The sequence below is a fragment of the Apostichopus japonicus genome, chromosome 9, assembly GCF_037975245.1.
Source record: "Apostichopus japonicus isolate 1M-3 chromosome 9, ASM3797524v1, whole genome shotgun sequence".
Taxonomy (NCBI): domain Eukaryota; kingdom Metazoa; phylum Echinodermata; class Holothuroidea; order Aspidochirotida; family Stichopodidae; genus Apostichopus; species Apostichopus japonicus.
In genome coordinates this window covers 32,137,308-32,162,762 of record NC_092569.1, presented here as the reverse complement: position 1 = coordinate 32,162,762, position 25,455 = coordinate 32,137,308, and the positions used below count along the sequence as shown (strand labels likewise).

The window sequence follows — 25,455 nt, the reverse complement described above, 5'->3', positions numbered from 1 at the left end:
TGCGCACGCCACTCGGCTATTGGTAAATGTAATGTGATTATAGACACGTATAAACAGTAAAGGTTTCCTTCTAATTATATGGACAATGATAAAAAAAAATGCATCATAAAAATGACCTGAAAGAACCGTACTGACCCCTAATACACTTCCTATGTCATCAATGAAGCACTTGTGGCGGCACGTCTCTCCGTCCCCTTCGTAGTTTGGATTGCAGTAACATTTACGTACTCCGTTCTTCTCAGCACAGGTTGCGTGTTCACTACACTGGTAGCTCGCCTTAATAATCTGGTTGTTTCGGCAAGTTGATATTCGTGTACATCTCGAATTGACGTAAAAATCGTGTACCTGATTTAAGATATTCAGCCGAAAAGAAACAAATTAATTATAAATTATGTTATTGCGGTTGTGACAGTGAAATGTACAAGATTTCAACTCTGGGTGGCCAAAGATAAATCCACTCGAATAATATAGGTATGATTATGAACCTTTTTTAAAGTTTTATGGAGGATTGAAGCCGATTGTGAAGTAGGAGGCGTTGGGATCCGTCATCAAAAGAAGTAGCTGCAAATATTGCATTCAACGGCTTATCGCAACTATATATTAGGCCTACAAATAGTTCTAACCGCAAGACTGTGAATAACGTATCCATGGATTTTTCGTCAGGCTTTCTAGAGAGTTCACAACCGTAAGAGTGATCTTGTAATTCCTGACTAAACTTAATAGATCCCTCGACTGACATTTTTTACTGGACCGGCGAGAAAGAAAAAATGTGTCAATGGTCCCTACCCATCAACGTTGTGCTCGCAACTCGGTTATCTATATATGTAATGTGATTATCGACAAGTAAAAATAGTAAAGGTTTTCTTCTAATTAAATTATAAAAGAAGAAGCATTATAAAATGACATGAAAGAACCGTACTGACCCCTAATACACTTCCTATGTCATCAACGAAGCAATTATGGGTGCACGTCTCTCCGTCTCCTTTGTAGTTTGGATTGCAGTAACATTTACGTACTCCGTTCTTCTCAGCACAGGTTGCGTGTTCACTACACTGGTAGCTCGCCTTTATAATCTGGTTGTTTCGGCAAGTTGATCTACGTGTACATCTTGAATTGACGTAAAAATCGCCAACCTGATTTAAGATATTCAGTCAAAAAGAAAATAAATAATTACAAATGATGATATTGCGGTTGTCACAGTGAAATGAACATAATTTCAACGGTGGGTGGCCAATGATAGAACACCTCTAATGATCTAGGTAAGGGTATGACCCTTAAAAAAAAGTTTTATGAAGTATTTGAAGTCATCTCTGATGAAAGGAGTATAGGGATCCGCCTTAAAAAAAAGTGGCTGCAAATATTGCATTCAACAGCTTATCACGATTATACATTAGGCCTACAAATCGTTCTAACCGCAAGACTGTGAAAAAAGGATCCATGTATTTTTGTAAGTCTTACTAGAGGGTGCACAACCGTAAGAGTGGTTTTGTGATTACAGACTAAACGTGATACATTTTCGACTGACAGAGTTTTGACTGACCTGGCGACAAACAAAAATGGGTCAATGGCCCCTACCCAACCACGATTCGCACGCCACTCGGTTATCCGTAAATGTAATGTGATTATCGACACGTATAAATAGTATAGTTTCATTAAATGATTAAGAACAAAGCATTATAAAATGACCTGAAAGATCCGTACTGACCTCTAATACACTTCCTATGTCAGCAACAAAGCACTTGTGGGTGCACGTCTCTCCGTCCCCTTGGTAGTTTGGATTGCAGTAACATTTACGGACACCGTCCCTCTCAGCACAGGTTGCGTGATCACTACACTGGTAACTCGCCTCTATAATCTGGTTGTTTCGGCAAGTTGATCGTCGTGTACATCTTGAATTGATGTAAAAGTGGCCCTCCTAATTTAAGATATTCAGCGAAAAGAAGAAGAACAACTTATACATTAATTATGAATTTGGGTTCGTCACAATTAAATTTACAGGATTTCAACGGTGGATGGCCAGTGCAAAATTTCCGTCAAATGATCTAGGTTAGGGTATGAACCTTTATGAACGTTTAAGAGAAGTATTTGAAGCCAACTCCGAAGTAGGAGGCGAACGGATCCGCAATAAAAATCGGCCAATGGCCCCTGCCCAAACACGATGCGCACGCCACTTTGTTATCTGTAAATGTAAATTTGAATATCAACAAGTAAAAGTATTTATAGTAAAGGTTTCCTTCTAATTATACGGACAATTATTTAAGGCATTGAAGACTCGCCCCAAACCGCGCGCCGCCATCTGAAAAAGTTAACTTTCCGTTGCATGCAAGTGACGTTTTTTTTCGTGTCGCTACAAAATGCAGACAGTGCAGTAATGAAACGGGATACCTTGTTATCTTTAGCTGGACCTGAGATGTCCATCGCTGTATTGTTTGTACACGTGCTGTGGGTATTAACCGCAGCTATATGTACTGACTGTAAACTAGTGTCTAATTACCGATGGTAGCAAGATGTGTGTGTGTATTTTCTGGGATTGATGGTGATGTCTAGCACTTCTGTTACACCTTATTCGAAACTAGGTCAGATTGCCGGCATTATACGTGTCTTTTTGCGCGAGTCTTCACACCCTTTAAGAACAAAGCATGATAAAATGACCTGGAAAAAACCGTACTGACCCCTAATACACTTCCTTTGTCAGCAACAAAGCAGTTGTGGCGGCATGTCACTCCGTCCCCTTCGTAGTTTGCATTGCAGTAACATTTACGGACACCGTTCCTCTCAGCACAAGTTGCGTAATTGCTACACTGGTAACTCTCATCTACAAGCCGGTTGTTCCTACAAGTTGATTTACGTGTACAACTTGAATTGATGTAAAAGTGGCCCTCCTGATTTAAGTTATTTAGTGAAAAGTAAAACAACAACTAATAAATGATTTATGAATTTTCGGTTGTCACAGAGATATGTACAGGATTTCAACGGTGGGTGGCCAATGATAAATTCCCTCGAATAACGTAGGTATTGGTATAAACCGTTATGAAAGTTTTATAAAGTATCTGAAGCGAACTCTGAAGTTGGAGGCGAATGGATCTGCCTTAAACAAATAGTAGCTGCAAATATTTAACGGCTTATCGCGAATATACTTTAGGCCAACAAATAGTTGTAAGCCCTAAGACTATGAAACAAGAATGAATGGATTTTTGTGTCAGGCTTATCAGTGGATACACACTCGTAGAAGTAGTCTCGTGATTCCCGACTAAACCTAATACATCCCTCGACTCACAGTTTTGACTGAACTGCCGAGAAAAAAAAATGGGTCAAAGGCCCCTGCCCAGCTATGATGCGCACGCTACTCGATCATCTGTAAATGTAATTTGAAGATCGACAAGTATCAATAGTAAAGGTCTTCCTCTAACTAAACAATTGAGAAAAAGCATTATAAAATGACCTGAAAGATCCGTACTGACCTCTAATACACTTCCTTTGTCATCAACGAAGCAATTGTGGCGGCACGTCTCTCCGTCCCCATGGTAGTTTGGATTGCAGTAACATTTACGGACACCGTTCCTCTCAGCACAGGTTGCGTGATCACTACACTGGTAACTCTCATCTACAAGCCGGTTGTTTCTACAAGTTGATTTCCGTGTACAACTTGAATTGATGTAAAAGTGGCCCTCCTGATTTAAGATATTCAGCGAAAAGTAAAACAACAACTATAAAATGAATTATGAATTTGCGGTTGTCACAGTCAAATGTACAGGGTTTCAACGGTGGGTGGCCAATGCAAAGTTCCTCTCGAATAGTCTGAGTATGAACCTTTATGAAAGTTAAATGATGTATTTGAAGCCAACTCCGAGTAGGAGGTAAAGGGATCCGCACTCAAAATAGTAGCTGAAATATTGCATTCAACGGCTTTCCGTGACTACAAATTAGACCTACAAATTATCCATGGATCTTTGTGTCAGGCTTATCAGTGGATAAACACTCGTAGGAGTAATCTCGTGATTCTCGAATAAACGTAATAAATCCCTCGACTGACATTTTTGACTAGACGGCGAGAAAAAAAAATGTGTCAATGACCCCCGCCAAACCATGATGCGCACGCCACTCGGCTATTGGTAAATGTAATGTGATTATAGACACGTATAAAAGGTAAAGGTTTCCTTCTAATTATATGGACAATGATAAAGAACAATGCATCATAAAAAGGACCTGAAAGAACCGTACTGACCCCTAATACACTTCCTATGTCATCAACGAAACACTTGTGGCGGCACGTCTCTCCGTCCCCTTGGTAGTTTGGATTGCAGTAACATTTACGTACTCCGTTCTTCTCAGCACAGGTTGCGTGTTCACTACACTGGTAGCTCGCCTTAATAATCTGGTTGTTTCGGCAAGTTGATATTCGTGTACATCTCGAATTGACGTAAAAATCGTGTACCTGATTTCACACATTCAGCCGAAAAGAAACAAAATAATTATAAACTATGTTATTGCGGTTGTGACAGTGAAATGTACAAGATTTCAACTCTGGGTGGCCAAAGATAAATCCACTCGAATAATATAGGTATGATTATGAACCTTTTTTAAAGTTTTATGGAGGATTGAAGCCGATTGTGAAGTAGGAGGCGTTGGGATCCGTCATTAAAAGAAGTAGCTGCAAATATTGCATTCAACGGCTTATCGCAACTATATATTAGGCCTACAAATAGTTCTAACGGCAAGACTGTGAATAACGTATCCATGGATTTTTGTCCTGCTTAACAGAGGATGCACAACCGTAAGAGTGGTCTTGTAATTCCTGACTAAACGTGATAGATCCCTCGACTGACATTTTTGACTGGACCGGCGAGAAAAAAACAAATGGGTCAATAATCCCTACCCATCAACGTTGTGCACGCAACTCGGTTATCTATATATGTAATGTGATTATCGACAAGTATAAATAGTAAAGGTTTTCTTCTAATTAAATTATTAAAGAAAAAGCATTATAAAATGACCTGAAAGAACCGTACTGACCCCTAATACACTTCCTATGTCAGCAACGAAGCAGTTGTGAATGCAGGTCTCTCCGTCCCCTTCGTAGTTTGGATTGCAGTAACATTTACGTACTCCGTTCCTCTCAGCACAGGTTGCGTGTTCACTACACTGGTAGCTCGCCTTTATAATCTGGTTGTTTTGGCAAGTTGATCTTCGTGTACATCTTGGATTGACGTAAAACTCACCAACCTGATTTAAAATATTCAGCCAAAAAGAAACAACACAGAACGCAATTTATGATATTGCGGTTGTGACAGTAAAATGTACAGGATTTCAACGGTTGGTGGCCAGTGCAAAATTCTCGTCGAATGATCTAGATAAGGGTATGAATCTTTAGGAAGGTTTAATGATGTGTTTTAAGCAAACTCCGAAGCAGGAGGGCGAAGGCATCCGCAATAAAAATGGGTCAAAGGCCCCTGCTCAACCATGATGCGCATGTCACTAGGTTATCTGTAAATGTCATATGATTTTAAACAAGTATGAGCAGAAAAAGTTCCTTTTAATCATATGTAGAGTGATCAAAGCATAAAACAATGACCTGAAAGAACCGTACTGACCCCTAAAACACTTCCTATGTCAGCAACAAAGCAGTTGTGGCGGCATGTCACACCGTCCCCTTCGTAGTTTGCATTGCAGTAACATTTACGGACACCGTTCCTCTCAGCACAGGTTGCGTAATTGCTACACTGGTAACTCTCATCTACGAGCCGGTTGTTCTTACAAGTTGATTTACGTGTACAACTTGAATTGATGTAAACGTGGCCCTCCTAATTTAAGATATTCAGCAAAAAGAAGAACAACAACTAATAAATTAATGATGAATTTGTGATCGTCACAGTGAAATGTACAGGATTTCAACGCTGGGGGGACAATGATAAATTCCCTCAAATGATTAAAGCATGGATATGAACCTTTATGAAAGTTAAATGGAGTATTTTATGCCAATTTCGAAGTTGGAGGCAAAGGGATCCTCCATAAACAAAAGTAGTGCACATACTGCATTCAACGGCTTATCTCGACTATACTTTAGGCCAACACTAGCTCTAACCCGAAACGCTATGAACAAAGTATCCATGGATTTTTTTCAGGCGTATCAATGGATACACACTTGTAGGAGTGGTCTCGTGATTCCCGACATATAATACACCCCTCGACTGATATTTTTGACTGAAATGACGAGAAAAACATGTGTCAAATGCCCGTGCCCTACCATGATGCGCACGCTACTCGATCATCTGTTGATGTAATGTGATTATCGACACGTATAAATAGTAAAGGTTTCCTTCTAATAATATGGACATTGGTTAAGAACAATGCATCATAAAAATGACATGAAAGAAATCGTACTGACCCCTAATACAATTCCTATGTCAGCAACGAAGCACTTGTGGATGCAGGTCTCTCCGTTTCCTTGGTAGTTTGGATTGCAGTAACATTTACGGACACCGTTCCTCTCAGCACAGGTTGCGTGTTCACTACACTGGTAGCTCGCCTTTATAATCTGGTTGTTTTGGCAAGTTGATTTTCGTGTACATCTTGAATTGACGTAAAAATCGCCAACCTGATTTAAGATATTCAGTCGAAAAGAAACAAAATAATTACAAATTATGATATTGCGGCTGTGACAGTAAAATATACAGAATTTCAACGGTGGGTGGCCAAAGATAAATCCCCTCAAATGATCTAGGTATGGATATGAACCTTTAATGAAGGATTGAAGCCAATTTTGATTTTGAGGGCGTAGGATCCGTCATAGAAAAAAAACTGAAAATATTGCATTCAACGATTTTTACGACTATACATTAGACCTACAAATAATTCTAACCACAAGACTGTGAAAAATGTATCTATGTATTTTTGTCAGACCTGCTACAGGGTGCACAACAGTAGGAATGGTCTCGTGATTCTCGATCTAACGTAATACATCCCTCGACTGACAGTTTTGACCGGACTTGTGACAAACACAAAAATGGGTCAATGGTCCCTACCCAACCATGATGCGCACGCCACTTGGTTATCTGTAAATGTAATGTGATTATCGACAAGTATAAATAGTTAAGGCTTCCTTTTAATTAAATAGGTGGCAAAAAGCATTACAAAATATCCTGAAAGATTCGTACTGACCCCTAATACACTTCCTATATCAGCAACGAAGCAGTTGTGTGTGCAGGTCTCTCCGTCTCCTTGGTAGTTTGGATTGCAGTAACATTTACGTACACCGTTCCTCTCAGCACAAGTTGCGTGATCACTACACTGGTAACTCGCCTCTATTATCTGATTGTCTCGGCAAGTTGATCTTCGTGTACATCTCGAATTAACGTAAAAATCACCAACCTGATTTAACATATTCAGCCAAAAAGAAACAAAACAGTACACAAGTTATGAAATTGCGGTTGTCACAGTGAAATGTACAGGATTTCAACGGTGGGTGGCCAGTGCAAAATTCCCGTCGAATTCTCTAGCTTAGGGTTTAAATCTTTATGAAAGTTTATTGGAGTATTTGAAGACATCCTCAAAGTAGGAGGGGAAGGGATCCGCAATAAAAATAGATGAATGCCCCCTACCCAACCATGATGCGCACGCCACTCGATTATCTGTATATGTAATGTGATTATCAATAAGTATGGGTTGAAATGTTTCATTTAAATTATATGGACGATAATTAAGAACAAAGCATTATAAAAATGACCTGACAAAAACAGTACTGACCCCTAAAACACTTCCTTTGTCAGCAACGAAGCAGTTGTGGCGGCACGTCACTCCGTCCCCTTGGTAGTTTGGATTGCAGTAACATTTACGGACACCGTTCCTCTCAGCACAGGTTGCGTAAGTACTACACTGGTAACTCTCATCTACAAGCCGGTTGTTCCTGCAAGTTGATTTACGTGTACAACTTGAATTGATGTAAAAGTGGCCCTCCTAATGTAAGATATTCAGCGAAAAGAAGAATAACAACTAATAAATTAATTATGAATTTGCGGTTGTCACAGTGAAATGTACAGGATTTCAACGGTTGGTGACCAATGATAAATCCCTTCGAATAATCTAATCATGGTATGATCCTTTAAAAAAGTTAAATGAAGTATTTAAAACTGGAGGCAAAGGGATCCGCCAAAAACAAAAGTAGTGCAAATATTGCATTCAACGGCTTTTCGCGACTAAACTTTAGCCCTACAAATACATGAACCCGCAAGACTATAAAGAAAGGGTCAATAGATTTTTGTGTAAGGCTTTTCAATCGATTCACACTCGTAGGAGTGGTCTCGTGATTCCCGACAAATAATACATCAATCGACTGACAGTTTTGACTGAACTGGCGATACAAAAATGTGTCAATGGCACTGCCCTACCGTGATGCTAACGCCACTCGACTATCTGCAAATGTAATATGATTATCGACATGTATTAATAGTAAAGGTTTCATTCTTAATATATATACATTGATTGAGAAAAATGCATCATAAAAATGACCTGAAAGAATCGTACTGACCCCTAATACACTTCCTTTGTCAGCAACAAAGCAGTTGTGGCGGCACGTCACTCCGTCCCCTTGGTAATTTGGATTGCAGTAACATTTACGGACACCGTTCCTCTCAGCACAGGTTGCGTGTTCACTACACTGGTAGCTCGCCTTTATAATCTGGTTGTTTTGGCAAGTTGATCTCCGTGTACATCTTGAATTGACGTAAAAATCGTCAACCTGATTTAAGATTTCCAGCCAAAAAGAAAAAAATAATTACAAATTATGATATTGCGGTCGTGATAGTGAAATGTACATGATTTCAATGGCGGTGGCCAAAGATAAAACCCCTCTAATGATCTAGGTAAGGGTATGACTCTCAAAAAAAAGTTTAATGAAGTATTTGAAGTCAACTCCGATGAAGGGAGTGAAGGGATCCGCCTTAAAAAAACAAGTGGCTGCAAATATTGCATTCAACAGCTTATCACGACTATACAATAGCCCTACAAGTCGTTCTTACCGCAAGACTGTGAAAAAAAGTTTCCATGTATTTTTTAAGCAATACTAGAGGGTGCACAACCGTAGGAGTGGTTTTGGGATTTCCGACTAAACGTGATACATCCCTCGACTGACCGTTTTGACTGGCCTGGCGACAAACAAAAATGGGTCAATGGCACCTACCCATTCACGATTCGCACGCCACTCGGTTATCTGTAAATGTAATGTGATTATCGACAAGTATAAATAGTTAAGGATTCCTTTTAATTAAATAGGTGGCAAAAAAACATTACAAAATATCCTGAAAGATTCGTACTGACCCCTAATACACTTCCTATATCAGCAACGAAGCAGTTGTGGGTGCAGGTCTCTCCGTCTCCTTGGTAGTTTGGATTGCAGTAACATTTATGGACACCGTTCCTCTCAGCACAGGTTGCGTGATCACTACACTGGTAACTCGCCTCTATAATCTGGTTGTTTCGGCAAGTTGATCGTTGTGTACATCTTGCATTGACGTAAAACTGGCCTTCCTAAATCCACGAAGAATAAAATAAATCATAATTTTGTGGTTGTCAAAAAATATAGCCCTGTAAAATAGCCCTGAATGATATAGGTAAGGGTATGGATCTTTATGAAATTTTTATGAGGTCTTTGAATCCAATTCCGATGTAGGAGTCTTCGGGCTTCGCCATGAAAAGGTAGCCGTCAAATGTTGCATTACAAAGGCATATTGCGACTTTACATTAAGCCTACACAAGGTTTTCACAGCAAAACTATCGTTAGTAGTATTCATGCATCATAGTGTAAGGTTTATAAGGGCATGCACATCCGTAGGAGTATTCTTGTGCTTCCTGGCTTAATGTAGGTTAATTATTTGCTTCTTATTATCGGAAAACAAACACTAAATGCAAAGCACTTAAAATTCCCTGAAGGAAACGTACTGACCCCTAATACACTTCTTTTGTCAGCAAGGAAGCAGTTGCATTGGTTCAGAGGGATGCATTGTTCTTGGTGTCTCAGATATTTACCGACGCAAACACATTGCTCTGATTCTGTGCGAGAGGTAGCCGAGATGCAAGTATCAGGGTCGTCACAAGTCCTCTCACAGGTCTCATTGCTAAATATCTCATTAGCTGGACACCATTCAGGGATTGTTTCTAGAAAAGAGGAAAGAAAACAATGTAAATAATAGTAACATGATAGAGTCACGATAAATATGTCATGTGGCATAGAAAAGTTTGTCGTCGTTACTTAAATATGTGGTTGTCAGAAGGTTAAAGGAAAGAAACATACACCCAGAAGCTGCTCGAATAAATGTAGAACATTTTAAATATGTAGTGACCGTTCCTTAGTCACATTAATGCTTCTATTTATTCAATAAAACGTAATAAAACTCCATCGCTTGTTGTGCAATTAATCTGAAACCAGGTAGTCATGGCTTAATTCTGTTTCAGAGTAAGTAAAGTATACTGATTTCTGACAACAATGATAATTAATGACAACATCAATTTCTTTCCGTTGGTTGTTCTGATCAAACTGGGAGACGTACCTGGTTTAAAGTGCATACGTTCTGTTGTACAGACATTAGATACGGTTCCTTGTTGAAAGTCACGGTCGGTGTTGAGTATGTAGCAGTCTTGTAGTGAGTGCGTATTCACACTTTAGCTAATGGAGGCATTTTGGAATTCTAGTATGGATACTAATGTAATTTTAAGTATTTGAACTCGTACTAAAAGCTTGTTATTGCACACATATTCATATCATATTGTAATTGCTACGATATGTATTGTAGCGCCGTTGTACTTGCTGGTATACTTTATTTATACTCGTACACTATATATATTGTAGCAGTTTCTTCAAAACATATTTGACATACCAAGTTTACTATCAAAAGATCCCTTCGTTTCAGAATAAATCTTTCATTTTCTGCACGTTTACGTGGAATTTTAATGAATGATTACGATTTGTTTGATTATTTTGGTTCATATTTAAAAAAAAATGTAAAAGACACTTACCATTTGACCTTGCGAATGAACCTAAATTAGATATAAAATAATCCCCCCATTCATCTGAGATACGAAACTCGTCGTATGTTACATAGTAAGTTTCTCCAGCAACGTTCTCAAAGTCCAATCGCAGTTGGTATCGCTTTTGATTTGTTAAGACGGCAATTTTGTCATTTCCGATCCAAAACTCACTCCCTAGAAAGCCAAAGCCATTTCTGAAGTCTTTCCAACTTCTATTAAAATTTACAGAATCCAATCTTCGTCGCTGTAATACCTTCAACGAATATCAAAGATGTCAAGAGTTAACTGGGACGTGATTGAATAATCATTATTTGTTCATTACTGCATTGAGATTTGTTGCTAACAACTATTACACAGAAATAAAAACTTATATTTCGAACTTCAGTTTGTAGTTTGGGCTAGAGGTTTACATTTTCCTTTGAAAAGAACTAAACTGTACCCAAGTAAAGTCTATTTTTTAAATTACACAAAAATTAAAATAATTTCGTTTCGATAAAAATATCAAATACTATGAAATAACGATTTTGTATTACATCGCTATATATTCGTCAATGCAAAATTGAGTAAATTTGTACAAAACTATTTAAAGTTGAAAAGGAGACATTAATTAATCAGCCATACCGTCCATCCACCAGTATCAAGATCATTATTACAGTACGCCTCAAACGGTTCCGGATAGACATCTGGTTTAATAAGATACACTCCAGATGTATTGTTGGTAGAGAAACATGCGTTCGATACTTCTTTGCAATCTCTCGGATACACAGGTTGTTGAAAAATAAAGTATAAAGAACCTGTATGGAAAGTAAAACAAAGGTATCATTTTATTACGACTGATAAATTATTTCAGCTAACGAAAATATCGCCTAAGATGCCTTATCTCCATTGCCTCTCTCCACCCAGGGGTCAAATGAGTACATGTGAGGTAACTCGTTATTGGGCACAGTATACAACTGCAGCCGTCTGGGGGTATTGTCTCTGGGACAGGTTATCATTGACCAGTAATATAACGTCTGTAAAGCGCTTTGAAACATATCACTGTTAAAAAGCGCTATATGAATCAAATATTATTGTTATTATTTTGATTATAAGATTCTTAGCCAATTGTGAGAGAACTGGTTTCATTACTAAGAGAGTTAAGGCACTACATCAGTTTAAAATACCAACTATTACTCAACTACAATATAGTCGAAGATATCGCGACTAAAATTAAATAAGGTAATCGTTATTGAATAATTCTCAGATGTAACTATTTTGAGGCATTATCTTTGATAAGTTTTCAGCCTGCAATGGAAATTCAAAGACCAAGAAACTTGAATTTCTCTTTTCACCATGCTTCCGTAGTAATCAATCATATCCAAGTGAGATCAAAAGACTCACGGAAACAGGCAAATCCCATTTGTTTAAAGTACCTGAGAAAATACCGATGTAGCACGAAGGATATGAAAAGATTGAAAGGAAACTACTCAGAGGAAATCAACCTCGAAATAGATATTCGGAAATATTGAGACGATTGAAAAAAAGAAACGTCTAGAGCAACATTAAAATGCTAACATTTCCAATCATTCAAGTTGTCCAACTGAGGCGTTAACGTTTATAATACATAAGTGATATCACTTACAGAGGTTACTTCTTGATATAAGATAAATCATATCATATAAATAATATACTGACCTGAAGATCTTCCCTCGGCACTGGAGATTATCTGTGTAATAAAAGACATTTACTGTATACATTACAAGACATACAGAGTATTGCACTCAACAATAAGCAGGATCGTATTAAACATAATGTTAATAAAATCAGTTTGAGGGAAAGATAGGACTTTTCGCAAACTTTTCCAAAATATGTCAGTTACGAGTAAAGTCGATTTAAACTTTGGTAAATTCTCTGTATCACCACTTTTAAAGATATTTTTTGTGTGTCTATATTCCATATCTGATTCACAGGTCAATGATCACTTACAGAGTACAACCTTCTTCCAGGAAACATTAGATTACTGGCATTTTTTTCCGGTTTTACAGCTGCTCTGGCACATGGTACGTTAGTACACGTAAAGAACAAAGGCAATAGCTGGCTGCTTCCTTAAACAGCTTTGTTGCTTAATGCAGACAGATGTTCTTTGTTCAAGATATATTTTGACATTCGAACATTTCAGACATATGTTGTAACGTATTTGTGTTTAACAGCCCTTAATCGTCCCAGCTATACTTTTTGGACTAAGATTACCGTGTCTTGATATTTACCGTGCACAATGAAACTCTGGGTTTTGAAAGGTATCATGTTACTTGTAAGGTAAGTTCATAACCATAGATTTGTACATCTTATTTACTAAACAATTGTAGCAGCGCTGCAGAAGCTCAGCTTACCTTCTTTTTGAAATCATTGTTTCTAGTGTTGTACCGTTATCCACCAATATCGGATCTGACCGATATCCGATATTTCAATCCCAATATCGGAGCCATACCGATACTGATATTTTTAAACAGCCAGAATGAATGTCAAATCGCACTGTAAGTCATACTTTAATAGAATTATAATCGTCTACCGTAACATATGATATTGCACAACTCACAAACAGTAACCACTTGATAACTCCCATTTGCCTATCATATAATACTAGCTTTAATCTCTTTGTAACTGAATGATTATAGTCCCCAACAAGATGATAAGCACAAAACTGTGTGCTAGCATTTTGTTCTTGGAAAAACACAAGTTTACTCTTCCTGTTACTTCCGTTGAACGATTCGTTACTCTTTTGACCCACTACGTAAGTCTTATAAAAATAAATGTCGTCACATAGAGTCATGATTTTTTTAGCAAAAAAATATTAAATGATTACATCGAGTTATCAATTAAACTAACTACATATAGAAAAGACATTAGCGTATCCTAGCTAAGAACTTTCACTACTCTTAGTGATTAACAGAGCCAAAACCACAATAGTTTCTTTATTATTTTTTTTAACTTCCGTAAAAAGTATCATTGCCGGCTATACTGACAACTAAGCCTAGCCAAAGTTACCAAGTGCCTCGTCTTTGCATTATTCATTAACCAACCGAAAAAAAAATTGTGATACACAAACTTGATTCTCAAAATACAATCTTTTCAACAGTTTTGTTCTAACAAAATGCATCCATGATACTCCTTGCAGCTTCTTAAAAGATAAACAGTTATGGAATGATTCAGTAGGACTCAGAAACCCTGTGACATTTAGTGTGATAAGCCACTACTGTAGTTATATACATAAAGTCACATAGACTGGTAAAATTTACTTTAAAGCGCTACAAAGACTGTTATATACTTAACGTTAAAAGGTCTGACTGGTCTGCTTACAGATTGTTTTATCATTAGATCGGTAAATATATTCAGTGCTTGCGTCATGCTTATTAAACCGGCTAGAACAGAGTAGGAGATGTGCCTTTGTTGTGGGCAAAAAGGAAATGTTCAATATCGGTTTGCCGTTATTGGCAATGAGGCTAAATTCTACTGATACCAATATGCCGAAGATATTGCAAATATCGGCAGATACCGATAACACAAACGAGGATCGGCGCAACACTTGTTTTGATTGGCACTGGATCAGTCTATCCATTTGTTTGTTTGAAAGATATAAGTCACAGGCGGGATAACAATGCCAATTCCTTTCCTCCCATCTCCTTTTTTCTTGCCTTACGCTCCTTATTATAGCAGACATAGTTCGTTATAATGTAAGAAGTTAAATTTTTTCAAAGTGGAAACACTGTCACGAACTTACTATATACAATAGATCGTTGATCTTATTGCTAGGAATAACATATGCTCCATTGCAATGACAAAGAAGCACAGAGATGCACTTCGTATTTTATGTTCATACAATGATGGAACGGAAATGTAAAAACAAATTCCTTAGAAATGTTATGGATATCACGTTTGAACCGTGCTGACCCAAAATTGCTCACGGAAATTGTACACATACCATAATAGAACGACCTTAAACACAGAAAAACGATAAAGAGCAGAAATCGGAATTTGCTCCAACAATATAGGTAATTCTCACCCGTATTAAACACCCAAACGGTGAAAAAAGGTCAAATTTGAAACTTGCAGTCTTTTCACAGATAATAACATTGAGCTAGGTTGGACTTGATCAAGTCTCCTACGGTTGGAATTGTGTCCCACAATGACGGGAAATATGGAAGACATTTTGCTAAACACATTAAAACGCATGCTGGTCATGAATACTAAAAAGATTGGCAAAACAAATAACATGATCATTGCATATGATTGTGGCCCACATTTCATTATATCTGAAATCTTTACAGAAGCCCCTGTTTTTGACCCTCACATAGTAGACAAAAATATTCTTCATGTACAATTTTTTGGTTCACCGCCATTCAAATTATATCTACAATGCAAAATGGTATAAGTACGTTATAGCACAGCGAATGTAAGACAACCGTAGTAAAGCTACCTCAACAAATCTACGTGGTAAAGTAAGAAGAATATATTACGCTTATCATTAAACTTGTATCTTTCATAACATGATCATCATTATAATGATGAGAATTGAAAGACAAAACCAATGTCAACAGAAAGGACAAAAGAAAAAGAAGAAGTTAAGGAAGAAGAGGGAATCAATTTTTTTTCTTTCAGACCAAGTCATTCATGACCAAAATTCTATATTGTGATATTGCTCTGCCATAGGGGATAAAAGTTGAAGAAATACTTTGCATTAAATTTGAAAAGTATGAAAAATCGGAAGCAGCTTAAAAAAAAAACACATTTGATCTTTTTTATTAATTACAAATAATAATGACACAGACATGTTAGAACAGCCGAGCAAATGAGGGTTCAAATGTTATGAAATGACGATGTTATCTGTCAAGACAAAAACACATTGTATAGTATTTCCAGTAGTGAAATAGACAATTCTCTAAATAAACTTAAAACAAGGTTTAGATCATTCCTGCAATTTTAGCAGTTCTCTTATGTTTTTCATCGCCATCAAAATTGTGAATATGCTTGAAAACAATGTTTGCACATGGGTCATCGAATCAGTAGCTTTAAAACGTCGAACATGTCAAGCGCTACTTTTTGGCACGAGTTAGTATCCTTCTAGAAGAATATGGCCCTTGGGTACAGAAAAATGGTATCGAACTTACCTAAAGTCATGAAAAAAATAGAATCTACATCCTATACTTTGCTGTGGCCAACAGAGTAAAGTACACAGTGTAATACTATCTACACAAAGATATTAAAGCGGTCAAGGCGATTTGTTTGGGATATAGCCAAAGTTTTTCTTGTCGTCGATAATGTTATTCAGGAAGCACAGACGGTGTGCGACCTTATTGTTGTATCTGTATAAAACATTGTGTTTATTGTCATCGTTACTGAGTATCACATGCCGTTTGTTCCCTTGAATATAATGCTCGTTCGAAAGATAGCCACAACATATGATATGGAGAAATTTAGTTAGGTATCCTTCAACATATAAAGCGAGATTATTACCATGTAGTAGTGATAAATTTTATGTTAATACTTTCTAGTTTTTGAAACGTGTAAGAAAAGAGACCTTTAAATACAGTGTTATGAATTTTATGTTGTTGAATTTGTCAAAGTCTATCATCGATGTTTTTTAAGTACAGGGAGAGTTTACTGTGTACACTGAATTATATTACATGTTACTGTAAACGATATAAGAAATGTTAAGGCTTATACTACACCGAATAGCAACATCTGGAATGGAGGGTTTGAGTCGGGTAGGCGGGAGTGATTGATGGCCGCGAGAATTGTTGTATTCAAATTGAGACTATTAAACGTTACAAGGAAGTTTACATGATCAACAACCTGATGGAACACCTTGTGTGAAAATCAAAGTAAACATGGTATTTGTGATAAGAGAATTAACAGATAATTAAAAGGATCATGAATTTCTTTCTTTCTCGTAATAGTTTATTTCCAGGTTATGCGTTAACACCTAATGAATTATATAGCACGGTTGTGGTTAATATATGCATATATAGAATATTTAATTCTTTACACGGTGAAGTCGCCTTTCATATCCCAATATTTGACAGAAAACATCACTTTGAATGATCATTAGAATGTTGGTGAACTGAATTGTTTCAAAATAAATGAAATGCATTTTTTTAATCTTCTAATTATGTTGTATTACTTGTTCTCTGCTTTGTTTTACTGTTAAAGATTATATCTAAGTAAATAAAGAATAGAAAAGAAACATAAAATTAAAAACTATTAATATTTAAGAGATCATCAACCAGAATAATAATCAGTTTAGTTTTAAAGTTTTTTAGAAACGTTCTCTGCATCTGCACTGAGTTATTCCGCTAGTAATATGGCTTTTAATGCTTTTTGTATGATCGTGTGAGATTTTAGATTTGCTTGTCGCACTATATCCAGAATACGGCTTATAGTTTAAGCTATTATGTAATATAACTGATTTAATGGAAGAAAAGGGACAATTCGTTTATTCAATTCGTCTATTCCATTGGAAAGAGACTTTCAACCCACTTAATCTTCGAGTTCAATAAAATATTAAATATGCTCTTACAATACTATTAGTTGTAATATTTATCATTCAATCGCAGATGCTTCCTAGACGTAAACGTCGTTGCACATTTTATTATAATAAAGCGACACGTTAATTAAAAATATACAGTTAAATAAGTCGCACACATTCGACAAACAATACGATACTTTACAGGTGTTTCATTTTAACTCACAAGAATCAAAACAGAAGTTAAAACAGTGCAATGCTCATGGAAGTAACTTAAACGAAAAGTTACTTTATTGTTTCCGAAATTATTTATTGGCATTGTAAAACGAAATTAAAGTCTGAGTCGGTATCAAGAAGTTACCTTTGGTCAAGTTATATTACTTCTCGAAATAATCATTGAGGAATTGTATTTTATTTAACTATCACTTTTAAAGGCTTGTGACTGAGTTACATTCAAACTTTATCATTTTAAATTAAATAACTGAACATGTTTTACATTTGGTCTGCTCTAATATCCATCATATTTAAAATAACGGAGTATTGGGATTAAATTTCCTGGGAATATCAAACAATATATAGACTCACTGAATGAAATGAGAAACTCGAAAAGAAAGGAAAATTGGAAGCTAGCCACCCGAATCGCCGGAGACTTTTTTATGGTCGCGTATCATAGCATTCTTTCGTAAAAGCAATTAAAATAAGAACGTACTTTGATCTTTGATAATTCGTTCTGAAATAAATCCGTATAACCTAAGTTTGCTATTTTCATCAGTAATTTTAGTTTACATAAGTAAGTTTTACATTAGATTGACGTGTACACCAGTTCGATTTGTTGTTATTCAACGTTGTTTCCTTGAATATGTACATGTACTAAAATAGTGATGTTATTATCATACTTTCAAATTTATTCAAAGTACCTTTATTTGTGTTGCAGACTGTTTTTCAAACTTTGGCAACGTATAACGATATCTTTTAAAGGGATCTCTATAAGCATGTGAAGGAATAAAAATATTAAGGTGCTCTTTAGAATTTTAAATATAAAACTTTCGCGTTCGGATGAACAGTATATTCAAACGTAAAACCGAGCATTCCTTCAAATTTGATAAAACCTGAACCACCCTTTCAAGTAATAGATATCTTATTTACGATGTACCTTGCCAGGATACTGTTCACTATTTGAAATGGAAGCTAATTAAGCATCTTGGCGATTTGATTATCATATAGAAATGTTTTGTTTTTGATTAGTTAACGCAGATGTTGCTTTAATGAATTCATAAGGATAACTTGAACAAAGTCGAGAAATAAAATGTCTGTTCGGAAATCATATCAAAATAACAGAGCTGAACAAGGAAGTTGCTTTCATGCAAATGAAAAACAAAATATTCGTTTGTAATTTATATCGCAAAATAAAAGCAAAGCATTATAACAAATGAAAAAAAAAAAATGAAAACATTTAACGATACAAAAAGTACCGAATATTGCTCTGTATAGAGAGGGAATCTCATGATTGGATTTTTAAGAAGAAGAACAATTTAACTCAAGAATCTAAAAAAAAAATCAAATATTATAGTTTAGATTTTAGTTATCGCCAAAATAAATGAATTTTTGTTTTTAAGTTATCGTACTCGTAGCCATAATTATGGAGTATACATTTATGAACTAGAATGATCTACATGTGAATTTAAGCTCACTAATTCATAATATGAATTGAGTGCTGTAACGTAGGTATATGTGAAAGGAGGTGTTGGCTATTGGATATGTGGGGAGCGATATACTCATAAATTTGATGAGATATAACTTTCCTTGCCATATCACGAAACTTAATTGACTTATAAATTGGTGTGTAACAAAAACACGTTTGAGATGTATGAATGAGCTTTTCTTCTAAGTTTTTTACATGTGAGCAAATTTGAGAGAATACTGTATTTTAGCATAGAAGAACAGATTAGAGCTAATCTTTTGTTTTTATTCCAATTTATGTGGATAAATTAAAGACGTTTTGTTAAACACTGATGTCCTTTCACGAAGTTAAACATTTTTAGTATTTTAAATTGAAGGCCTTCTGACAGAAATTTATCAGGATTTTTGTCGATATTTTCATATATCTGTGAAGACGCTAATACTCATTTTGACACATAATTTAATATTAACAGAGTTAGCTCAACAACACATTGACGCAACTTATGTTATTTTTGAAACCGAAGATATTCAATGAAGTAAAACATAAAATATATTAAATAATAGATAGACGTATAGATGTTGCTTTAAAGTATCCATAAGGATAACTTTAACTAAGACGAGAAATAAAATGTCTGTTCGGAAATCATATCAAAATAACAGAGCTGAAAAAGGAAGTTGCCTTTATGAAGATGAAAAAGTCAAATTATTCGTATGTAATTTATATCGAAAAATAAAAGCAAGGCATTAAAAAAAAAAAAACATTTTAAGATACAAAAAATACAAAAAATCGCTCTGTATAAAGAGGGATTCTCATGATTGGATTTTTAACAAGAAGAAAATTTTAACTCATGAATCTAAAAAAAAATCAAATATTATAGTTTACATTTTAGTTATCGCTGTAATAAATGATTTTTTTTTTAGTTATCGTACTCGTAGCAAAAATCTTGGAGTATAAATTTATGAATGAGAATGATCTACATGTGAATTTATGGTGATTAATTCATATTACGAATTGATTGCTGTAACATATTGGTATGTATCTGTGAAAGGTGGGATTGGCTATTGGAGGTTAACCTTGTGAACTGACGTGCTGTAAAAGATATTTGGGGAGCGATATACTCATAAATTTGATGAGAGATAACTTTTTCCTGGCCATATCACGAAACTCAGTTGACTTTTAAAATTTGGTGTGTAACAGAAACACGTTTGAAATGTATGAATTAGCTTTTTATCTAAGAATTTTACATGTGAGCAAATTTTTAAGAATACTGTATTTAAGCAAAGAAGAACCGATTAGAGGTAATCTTTTGTTTTTATTTCAATATATGTGGTTATATTAAAGACGTTTTGTCATTTTTCCAAACACTGCTGTCCTTTTGCGAAGTTAATATTTCTGAGTATTTTAAATTGAAGGCCTCCTAACTGAAATTTATTAGGATGTTTTGTCGATGTTTTACTATTTCTTCAAAGACGCTAACACTTCACTTTGTCACATAATTTAATATGAACAGAGTTAGCTCAATAACCCGTTGAGGCATCCTATGTTATTTTCGAAACAGAAGATATTCAATGGAGTAAAATATAAATTTATTGAATAAAAGAAAAACTTACCATTTCTGTTCCAAACGAGCTCCAAATCGTCAAAACAGTCAAAAAAACGTTGAAACACTTCTCCATGATTTCGAGTTTGTATAAATGACATGCGAAAATATATTCGATGAAGTGCAAGATGGCAAATGTCACAGGGTATCTATTTAGGGGTTACCGACGTAGTAGTAGTATGGATGTCTATTAATGCCATCATTTTATTTAAAATATGATTTGGTGAACAGCTTATACAAATGTGCTGCCCATCTATAGTATTATTGGCTTGTGTGTAAAGAAGACTATTCGACATGCGCAATCCAACTTACTATTTTGAAAAGCTATTTATATCTTGAAATTTCAGTCAATAGTGCAGTAAGCTTCAGTTGCATAATGTTGAATTGTCCTTGTTCCGATAAATACAGCATAACAACTACTGTATACTTATTGACTATCGTGCCTCTAGTTCCAATGACAGCAAAGGTATAACAATTCAGTACATGTAAATGCACTTGGTTTTTAAAACGAATATCAATTACGATGATCAGTTTTAATCTATAATACATTTAGTGTGGTTCATGTTAAAGGTTCTGTAGTTGTGTGCCAATCCACGTCAATGCTACTAAGCTGATGAAATTAATAGGAATGTTGATTTACTTGTTCTGGTTAAGCTTCTATTATCGATATTTTTAAGAAACATTTATGAGTGATTATTTTAGCTAAGTTACTTCGCTTTTGGTTGGAAGGCAAAATTAAAGCAGTAACGAAAGGACAGGAAGTGATACTACTAATCAGCATTATATAACATGCATGAACTAGTACAATACATATTATATACCGTGAAATGTACGGTATGATCTATTCTACACTATTAATTTGTATGAACAAATATCTTATTAACACAGTTTGGAATATTCGAAGTTTTGCAGTGGTATTCTATATGTACAATACTTGATTGTTTTATAATGCCTACGTCACATCCTGTTTGCGGGATCGAGTATCCTCACATCTGATTGAATAAACATGTCAGCTGTTTCACTGGGCTCTGACTAAATTGTTTATTGACTTTAAGAATTACATCTGACTATCAATTATGAGTAAAATATTTTTCATTTATATAGGATATTTAATCAAAGGAGCATATTATGACATGTGAAAAGGTTACTTTTTTAAATGAAATTTATATCTGTTGACCAGCAGAGGCGTAGCTAGAGCTTATTTCGATGCGTAGAGCTACTTTATAGGCGTAGTCATAAGTGATTTATTTGTGTGTCATCAACTGTGGCACCCATTTCCCAGGGGGTTGGCTACCAACAGTTTCAGACAACGGAGACACTGCCAGTCATGATTTTGCATGAATAAATATATAAGTACCAGCATGCCTACGCCATTCTATTATTTAGCCGACAGTGGCGTAGTAAGAGGTAGAGGAAAGGCTGTCCCTGCCACCACACAAAACATTTTCAGGGACGAAAACTGGGACGGCAAGGAAAATTAACCAAATAAAAATAAATAGCTACCATATATGATACTGGATAGGTTACTTTATGTTACAGCACGGCGTTAAGTGCTTCTCAGAAGGTTTCTCTCTTTAGCGATATGCCTACAAAGCACATAAAGAGGTTTCTCTTAACAAGTTATCTTCGAGTCAGTTAATGACATTTCTAGACAAAGTTTCGTGAGTCGATTGGATTGTCGTCTTTAATAAAAGGTCACTGAGAAAGGAAATAAATGCGTATACCTACCATAATGTCATATTATGTATTTTAAATGTGTTATGTATTCAATATATACAAGGCCGTAGCCACAGGGACCATGGAAACACGAACCCGACCACCCCCTCCGCCCTCACCCGAAATTGTCTAGCAAATGGTTAACAAATATTGTAACACCCGAACGCAAATGTTTTTAATATATAATGAAAATGATAGCATCGTTGCTTCTAAACACCCTTACCGAGGCACAATTTTCTCAAAGGTGAGGGGACACTCCTCCCATTAAACGCTACCCCTCTCCTAAGATCCCTCCCCAGTGCGGACGTCCACCTAACATTTGGATTGAATTTCGTAACAGGGTGTACAGACATTACATTTTCATGCAATTGCATATCAGTACAGGCATTAAGTCAACCTTAGTAGCTATTCAGTAGTTCACGCACATTCTCTGAACCGTCTGAAATAGTACAGTATTAATTAATTGAAATTTGTTTGTCAAATACCAACCATGCCAGGCACATTAAATAAACAAAGTAAATTTGATACACTTCTCAACTATAGCGATGCATTCCACGGGAGTACTAAATCTTTTAGCTTACGCTTTTTATTATTTCAGAAAAGAAAATACATTGTTACGTAAACCAGTTAAACTTTCGGATAAGTTGGAGGAAACAAATGAACTGTTAATATAAGTGGACTGTTTGTAATAAATTGTCCTACTTTAAGGTTTGAGCATAATCAGTAGAATTTTGTGAGATAATATAGTTGAGATTTTAAAATAAGTCTTGATACAATACGTCAAACCTTCGAAGTGTTCCGTGTACTGCCGGGTGAATATTGTTGCACGAAAAAGAACCGGATATCCCATGAAAGTTGCGCAAAAGAGAAACTATATATTGGATGTTGTGCCTGGTTTACTTACTCTTCGATACACGAATACATGATTTCTGTTGGTGAAATCGCCTCCCGTATTTATTCAATCATTGCATATGAAAACGAAACAAACAAATATTTCATAATTGCAGAGTCGACCCAAATTGCGCCGGTATGGTCGTTCCCGAATCGAATCTACACTCCCCTTGAAAAGGGAAGGATTTACGCCCCTGTAATTATATTAGAAACAACCTTATCACACGGTAAATATTCGTTTTGCTGGATTAGGAATGGAAGTTGCGCAAAAGAGTTCAGTTAACTTTACATTTATCTTATACTTGAATCTTCTGTGACCATAATTCAGTAATACTCCTACATTAAATCACATCCAGTAATAAATATTCAATAAATCAAACTTTAATATCCATTATATCAGAGCATTATCTATTTACATCCCCTCCATATAAATGAATTAACTTTCGAAGGAGTCTAAACTTGGGAAACAGCTGTTTAAATTCCAACCAGTAGAAATCAGATGTGAAATGGAATGGTTATTAACATGTACCATATCACCTATGTCACACACTGGTGTTTTTATATCATAAAAGACAGCCCTTCATTGTGTAGACATGGAAAAAGATTAACATTATACATTTTTTAGCTTCATAGCTACTGTACATTGTCACATGGTTAGAGATTTAATCATGAAAGCTCTAAAAATAATTGGTGAAGATTTGTTATTCATAATTGTGTTTCTATGTTTTAACATTGCGAGAGAAAAACATAAAAGAATCAAAAGGGAATTGAAAGTAGCAAATAAAAGAAAAGAATCATCACATCAGTGAAAACAATTACAGCAGCACAATTAGCTGACACATATGATGACCTGAAGATAGCTGAAACTATTCTTGAGATCGTGAGTTGTTTATTCATGATAATTTGAAATAATCGTTGATAACTATTGTTCGTTAATATGATTGAACTAGAAGCATCAAACAAAAGAAATATGAGAAGGAAATCAAAAGCAAAGAGTTCCAGATCTATGTTTGTCAGTTGAGTTTCTACAAAGGTTTGATCCTTTGTGTCACATATTTTTTTTTAAACATTTTGCGCTTTCTTTGTCATCTTGCAAGTTTATTTCTCAGTATTTCAGACACAGAGTTAGTTGCTAATTGCTAATCAATTTTACCACAACATCATCTGGGAGTTTTAATTCATCCCCGTATTCTGTTGAAAAAAATAATGATTGAAATAAACTAAAAAAGTATACAACAGAAAGCTAACTGGGAAAATATAAATATAGTTGAAAAATGTGTTGATCAATGGGTACTTGAGCCTGTAACCTTTGGAGTACAGTACTATGCTCTACTGACTGAGCTACCCAGCTGTTAGTTTGAGGTGAACCACATGTAGCCATTTTGTGGCCGAGTATGAAGATCTCAGAACTTGTAATACTGGTGTCATTAGGTTTTTGACTTTCGAATGTGAAATAAATGTAATTGAATTGTAGCTTCGTACATATTTCTACAAATTATATACATGGCATACTGCCATCATAATGCAAGTAAGATAAGATAAGATAAGATAAGTAAAACTTTATTGATCCCAAAGGGAAATTCAGGCACTCGCTCATAAAACAGTGAAAAAGTTACAAAAATAGATGTGTATATTGTACAATAAGACAGTAAGAATAATAAGAAAAGTCAATATATGAAAGTCAACGTAATAAAACCTCATTAAAAAGCTTAATTGCACGGGGTATGAAAGAATCTCTGTATCTATTGGTTTTGAGACACGGAAGTCTCAACCTGCCACTGCCTCTGGACATCTGACTATTATGAAGTAGCTCATAGAGGGGGTGGGTATGGTCCTTCCATACCGCTTCCAGTTTGGACTCGAGAAGGCTGTGGTAGACCGAGTCAATGGAAGGCAAGGGTTCCCCGACTACTCTCTCTGCTTTCTTAATGATGCTATTAATACGATCTATTTCATGTTTGTTTACATTCCCACCCCAGCAAACCAAGCAATAACGCCAAACCCCGCTAATGGTACAATTATAAAACATTTCAAGGATGTCATGACGAA

At 35.7% G+C, this 25,455-nt stretch overlaps 1 protein-coding gene across 6 annotated transcripts in view; it reads right to left on the bottom strand.

Annotated features, from left to right (window-relative positions):
* The window catches only part of LOC139973165 (zonadhesin-like), an 83,300-nt gene extending 62,351 nt beyond the window's left edge, over nt 1-20,949 (bottom strand). For 3 of the 6 annotated variants that reach the window (XM_071979641.1, XM_071979646.1, XM_071979642.1), the window contains exons 1-18: nt 20,810-20,949; nt 12,694-12,724; nt 11,641-11,813; nt 11,008-11,272; nt 9,938-10,149; nt 9,313-9,522; nt 8,525-8,734; nt 7,744-7,953; nt 7,159-7,368; nt 6,386-6,595; nt 5,592-5,801; nt 5,014-5,223; nt 4,226-4,435; nt 3,462-3,671; nt 2,673-2,882; nt 1,706-1,915; nt 924-1,133; nt 136-345 (exon numbers count right to left, since the gene is read on the bottom strand). In XM_071979641.1, coding sequence (XP_071835742.1) covers nt 136-345; nt 924-1,133; nt 1,706-1,915; nt 2,673-2,882; nt 3,462-3,671; nt 4,226-4,435; nt 5,014-5,223; nt 5,592-5,801; nt 6,386-6,595; nt 7,159-7,368; nt 7,744-7,953; nt 8,525-8,734; nt 9,313-9,522; nt 9,938-10,149; nt 11,008-11,272; nt 11,641-11,813; nt 12,694-12,724; nt 20,810-20,875 — 3,477 coding nt within the window. In that variant the 5' untranslated portion in view covers nt 20,876-20,949. The remainder of the gene's footprint in view (nt 1-135; nt 346-923; nt 1,134-1,705; nt 1,916-2,672; nt 2,883-3,461; nt 3,672-4,225; nt 4,436-5,013; nt 5,224-5,591; nt 5,802-6,385; nt 6,596-7,158; nt 7,369-7,743; nt 7,954-8,524; nt 8,735-9,312; nt 9,523-9,937; nt 10,150-11,007; nt 11,273-11,640; nt 11,814-12,693; nt 12,725-20,809) is intronic. The other 3 variants (XM_071979644.1, XM_071979645.1, XM_071979643.1) reach the window with 3 other exon arrangements.
* Nucleotides 20,950-25,455: the final 4,506 nt, after the last annotated feature.